General features: G+C 39.1%; 1 protein-coding gene across 1 annotated transcript in view; it reads right to left on the minus strand.

Moving 5' to 3' along the window:
* Positions 1-927: 927 nt before the first annotated feature.
* The window catches only part of WASL (Wiskott-Aldrich syndrome-like), a gene marked incomplete at its 5' end in the record, with an annotated part of 15,993 nt that continues 10,772 nt past the window's right edge, over positions 928-6,148 (minus strand). Inside the window, 3 exons of the mRNA XM_009707901.1 lie at positions 928-1,389; positions 2,791-2,899; positions 4,052-4,569. Of these exons, the coding sequence (XP_009706203.1) occupies positions 1,328-1,389; positions 2,791-2,899; positions 4,052-4,569 (689 nt within the window). The remainder of the gene's footprint in view (positions 1,390-2,790; positions 2,900-4,051; positions 4,570-6,148) is intronic.

Here is a 6,148-nt window from a genome sequence, read left to right on the forward strand (position 1 = left end):
ACAGTAATTAATGCTGCAGATATTAAATACCCACGTAGCATAGATTAGTATTTCATAATAGGCAGATATGCCAATGTTTACCGCACTACAAAGTACAACTTATATAAATGTGCAAGCTGTGAAATGAGAATCCCATTTTCCGTCCATTTATTCAAATACTATTCTTGTGAATCGGGTTCTTCATCTCCATCGCAACCCTTGGTCTTAAAGACAACATATGAAGACAGAATATTGCCATAAAGTTCAGTACTTATTCAAAGTGTATATTCTGAGTTAATGGCTTTCCAACTCTATGGATGTAGGATTGGTGTTTCAGCATTTGTTGTGTACCATAACACAAAGACTGCAAAGTAATACCACTTATGTTTTCTTTATTAGTACACCAATGTCCTACAAATTTTAAAAAGTAATTAAACATTATTGAAGCAAGCATTAAACGCAGCCCTTCAGCCTGAAAACCACATAAAACTGATTTTAAAAATAAATCAAACTGTAGCAATTGCCAGCCTCCAGTATAGCCCCCAGTAATTTACACTTCTTCATTCTGAAAGTAAGAGCTGGAATGGGGAAAAAAAAAAAAAAAAAAAAGACTGAACTTGTCTGCACCCAAGATGCTTTTACCACCGTTACAACGTAAAGCCACCCTGTTTGACTTCACATAGAGAGTTCCCTAATTGAAGGATTTAATTACTACTGCTGTTCAATAGCAGTCAGTATTGCTACAGTTAGGGTAAGGTAATCTTCACAACTAGCCGTGCATTTCTGTAGTGATTGTTTTATGTAAAGCATACTGCTAAGATCTGAACTGCAACGTTGTGATGTATTTGAAACCATGCAATAGTATGAACCAGCCTCAACATTCATGTAGCATTGCATTTGAAATGAAGGGGCTAAATAAACTAAGAGCTGCATCACTTAAAGAACATAGTGCTATACTAGGTTTTAATAAGAAAATTTAGATACAGAAAAAGTAGGGTATGAAAATAGTGTTTTCCTTCTTGCATTTTAACTAAATTACATTAAGGTTTTTGTCAGTCTCACATATTACATTTAAACTCCCTTATTGATGGAATGGAAAGTATTCACATGTACATGATCATCCAGGTGTAAACTTGCACACATTAACAGGGAGTAGCTTTGTAGAGGATTATGACAAACCTTTACAGATTAAATGAGGTATTGCACAGATTAATAAAAAAGCAAAAGGCAACAAAAATATACAGCAAATTGGTAGAACATTTACATGATAATTTTACAGAATCCATAGACAGAAAGTAGTGTTTAGTATATCATTCACCTTAAAAAATATATATATAATAATATATGATCAATCATCCCATTCGTCATCATCCTCAAAGTCTTCTTCTTCATCTTCATCCTCATCTTCATCTGTAAGATAAAAAAAGCAAGTCACTTGCATGCACTGAATTAACATGACAAAAGCGTTATTGATTTCTCCCACAACTTTCTGAAAACAGAACAATCAGTTCAAGGAGGTCACGACAATGCATTTGGTAATACTCTATTTTAAGATTGCTAGACATGACATTCAGTTTAGACAGATACTAGCTGAAAGTTAAATCTAATTCATTTCCTTTCTCAGTCTTTTCCCCAGGTAGGAAAAAATGTATCTTGTTTTCTGCTATCAGAAAAAGAATCTGAAGTTCTCACGTAACACTTACTACTTGTTAGTTTTCTTAGAGAACGTGAGAGAGGTCAGCTTGCTCCAGATTGGGTTTAAACTTCATGGACAGATTAATTTCTGAAACATAAGAACTTCTTCCCCAGGTTTACTACATAAGGGGATTTCTGTTTACTGTACAAGTAGATAAAAAAAATACTGGTTACTGGAATATTCTAAGCTGTGCAATGCACATCAACATCAATGGTTGTTAAGTTTATTCAGCCTTCCACTCTTTTTATAAGTATCATAATTTAAAAATCGTAGCCTGTTAAAATTAAACTACTTATTTGCTAGGCAAGAGCACTTCCTTCCCGAGGAAAACACTGTATTTAGCACCCTTCTGGTGTTTAATTTATGTAAAGTACCAAAATTGGAGATTACTACATAGGACAGCAAATCAACAAACTCTATTGCACTTAGTCAAACGGTCTGCAGACTGCACGTGCAGTTTTGGTATCAAGGCAAGCTCTGGAAGAATAATACATCAAAGCCTCAACAGAAGAGATGTAACCAAACAGCTGCACTGCATTTATTACAAGCTGGTATCTGAGAAACGCAAATCCTCTTGCAGCCTTATTTTTTCCAAGCCCTGTAGCGTGAAAAGTTGATGAAGTACTAGTATGGGACTAGTTAAGTAACACTAGTTATCTGATTATTATCCAGCAGGTGGCATCCAAAGCACATGGAAGCCACAGTTTTAAGAGCAGCGATCTTTGCAAGAGCTTTGGCTTCTGGAAAGAGAAAGCATTAAAAACCTTTCTTCCGAAATATCTTGTCAACTTATTTTTATCCACTAGATGTCTGATGAAATAAGTCAGCTGCAAAAAAAACCAAAAAACACCCACCACCAAAACAACCAAACTTTATAAGGATATTAACCCGATTAGTAATTTTTAAATTCAATATTATTGCAAACTACTATACACCAGTAATTCAAAGTAGCACCACGTAACTATTCAACCTATCACTACAAGTCTGCCTAGAGCATTCTGCATGGGAGTACATTCGAAATGCATGCTTTTTTCCAACATGATTTTATGTTGAATAGAAGTGCTAACTCTTGAAAACCTGACACCGTAAGGTCAGAAAAATTCCATCAGACTCACCTGAAGAATGAATGGCTTTGCTCCTTTTCTGCATAACTTCCATTAACGCACCCACAATTCCTGAGGTGGGTGCAGGTGTAGGTGGTGCACTCTCCTGACCATCAGATACCTTGGAAAAAAGGATACATCAGAAAAAGGCAGTTAGCAAAACAGAACCTGTGTATTTCAAGACAAACTTCCTTATGAGACTAACGAGTTTATTTTCAGCCAGAAGGAAGAGTGAAACTGCAGCTTGTTTCTTTAGCTGAAGCTAAGTTTTTAATCTATAAAAAAGTCAACCTGTTCTCTTTTGCCACATAACACAACTGCAGTAAGTCCATAATCAAGATTAAGTATTTCAGCTCTGACTATCATGAAGTGAGCACTCAGCTAAAGGAAAGTTTCTTAATACAGCTGTACAGGCATCAGTCGTGTGGCTGCATAATCATTATTTATTTTATCCTTGGTATATACCACAAAATATTTCTTCTTGTTTGGCTTTGTTAACCAGGTCTGTGCTGGGTTGATAAACCCTTTTGAAAGTAATAGGCTTTGATACTGCATACCTGTAATGGCAAATAAATATCAACATGCCCTCACACTTTTTACATTGGAAGCCTCAAGTGCAGAAGAGTGGCAAAAAAAAAAATACCTACAGGCAAAATTATATGGAAGATACTCAGTGAGATCAAGAAGAAACGGTAAAAGTAATAGCCTGAGCTGTAGCAGGAACAGCAGAGGCATCCCTCATGGGTGGCACTTTTCCAGACACAGACAGCCACCTTCTTACAAAGCCTCCATGATTGCAGAGCACAGGTCCAATTTTAAGATGGGAGGTTGAGAGGGGGGGAGAATCTGGTGTCTGCCTTCCACTACCATTACTGCTGAACTCGTCCCCTGCAGTTAAGACAATTTTACTGAAGCATTCAGGAGATCCGCAATCTTTCATTGCTCTTGCAAAAGTTCTTTACAGCCACGATACTGTGGTACCATCATTGTAGCATTTATGCTTTAAGCTTTACTGAAAAGTGAGAAATGAGTTTGAACCAAGGATAATTTCATGCACTAATACTCACCTACAGCAAATATCTGTTCTAAGCATTTTCTCAGTACTACTGTTTAAAGCATGACTTCAAAAACTCCAAAAGTTACAATCCAACCCAAAAGACAGCCAAAATTTACTGTCCACACTGCAACACTGCAGCCATTTGCAAGACCCAAGGGGACCATCCTGGTCCATAAACAGTGACAGGGACCTAGATGAGAAACAGCTTTTACTCACGGATTTCAGCTGTATACCCTGTCGTATCTGGTCTAACAGTGCATCTCTTCCTGAGCAGGACACTGGTCGACTGTTCTGTTCTACTTTCTTTAACTGAGCTCCTTCTCTGATTTGATCCAAGAGCGCTGCTTTGTTTCCTGCAGGAACTGGAAGCTGGTGATCAACCTCTGACGGAAGGCCTGGTGGTGGTGGAGGACCAGGAGGGGGTGGCGGAGGAGGAGGTGGTGGAGGAGCAGATGACCCAGCCGGTGGCGGTGGTGGTGGTGGAGGGCCAGCCGGTGCAGAGGAGGAGTGCAGTGGCGGTGGTGGAGGATACATCCTGTTTGGAGGAGGAGGAGGCACGGCTGCACCAGGTCTGGATGGAGGTGGGGGTGGAGGTGCTGCTGTGGGGGCTCTTGAAGGAGGTGGAGGGGGTGCCCCTCGGCCCCTAGCTGGAGGAGGAGGAGGGCCCGAGCTATGGGGAGGTGGTGGTGGAGGTGGTGGGGGTCCTCCCCTGCACGGTGGGGGTGGAGGTGGAGCTGAAATGAAACAAAACAATTTACAATTACATGCTACCCAATACTCGTAAATCTAGTGGAGATTAGCAGAAAAAAGCCTTTGCCTTCCTTTTGCAAGGATCTCTGTGCCTGCGCAAAATTTTACCAATTCTGGATTAAGTTGAATATAGCTGAATATAAGCTATGTTTATACGAATGCAAACCAAGCTGAATATAGCCCCTATGACTGTTGTGTATTTTGTAAAAGAATCAACGTTCAGGAGGCAAGTGCAGTACGTAGAAAAGACCAATTAAAGTCACAAAACAAGCTTGGTCATCAATTTTGGTTTGGTCCTATGGTAGCAATTTTCTTCGTAATCCAAGTGTATCTTATGTCAGTGTTTCAATTTCTCATGACAGAATGCAGAAAAAATTTCAAAAGAACCCTCTAAAATTGTGTTGAGCTAGGACAGAAGGCCAGAGAAAGAGGTTCTGAAAATACACTTGAAGTAAAATACAGAATTTCCACTTTATAATCTATCCACTATTTTATTAGGAAATTACAGAGGCAAATATCTTTTGAAGTATCAACTTCTATTAACAAAAAAACCTACGAATGCGTTACAATGCAGCGTAAACTGACCCTTAGTACCTTTTACTGAAAATTAGTTCCAACAGTATCTTTATGGCAGGGACTGTAGAAAGAAAACAATTTCGGGGCTACCTTGATGCACAGGATCATTTCTATATGAAGTGGCCTTGAAATGTACTTGCTCTGCTAATGGCATTTTCAATAGCATCGTTTTGCTTCCTCTTCCATTAAGCATCTAATGGCTTACGGTACTTTAGGTTGTGTGGTTGTTCCATGTAACTAATTGATAATCCAGGTGCCATCATGGAACTAAGAAAATTGACATTTGATTTCATATGCTTTGATAACAAAAAGGGTATTACGGTCAGGAAGCTACTTCTTTACTTCTTCTATTATTGCTTTCCTGTTACATGCTGAGAAAGCAGGCTGCCTGCACTGGAATAGAAAGCAGACATACCTCAAAAAGGGATTTTGAGGAAGCAGGAGACACTAGTGCCTCAGTGCCTCCTTCCCTGTTCATCTCAGAGAAACACAGCCATTCTAAAAATTACATGTTACGTTCCCAAGTTCCACAAATGGCTCTGTTTTTATTCCCCGTCCCTTCAAAAGAACAACACGGGGAGAATCTCAAACTTCTTATCTTTTCCAAGATACATACTGCCAATATTCTGGATTTAAAATAAATCCCACCACTTTTCGGCTGACATGACTGTAGTTTCCTTTTCGGCCATTGGATGCCAGTATTTTCAAATATAACTTACTCAGCTAGCAGTACAGACAGATTTTCTGTATTACTGAAAAGATGCACAACATAATCATGCTCCACAGTCTGTAGCGTCTGTAGATTTTAAACAGAAGGTTTAAATTTTTCCTGTGGGGAAAGGGTTTACTTGCATCATATCTAGAGAGATATGCCACATCCAATCTGTGGAAACAGAGTTCAAGAGTTTTTAAGGGTTGTCTGCACTCAACTGAAGTGAAGGGAGAGAGGAGGAGGAAGGAGGGAGCACCATTACCTCATCCTCTTTC

This window comes from Cariama cristata, unplaced genomic scaffold (assembly GCF_000690535.1).
Source record: "Cariama cristata isolate BGI_N322 unplaced genomic scaffold, ASM69053v1 scaffold12979, whole genome shotgun sequence".
Classification (NCBI taxonomy): domain Eukaryota; kingdom Metazoa; phylum Chordata; class Aves; order Cariamiformes; family Cariamidae; genus Cariama; species Cariama cristata.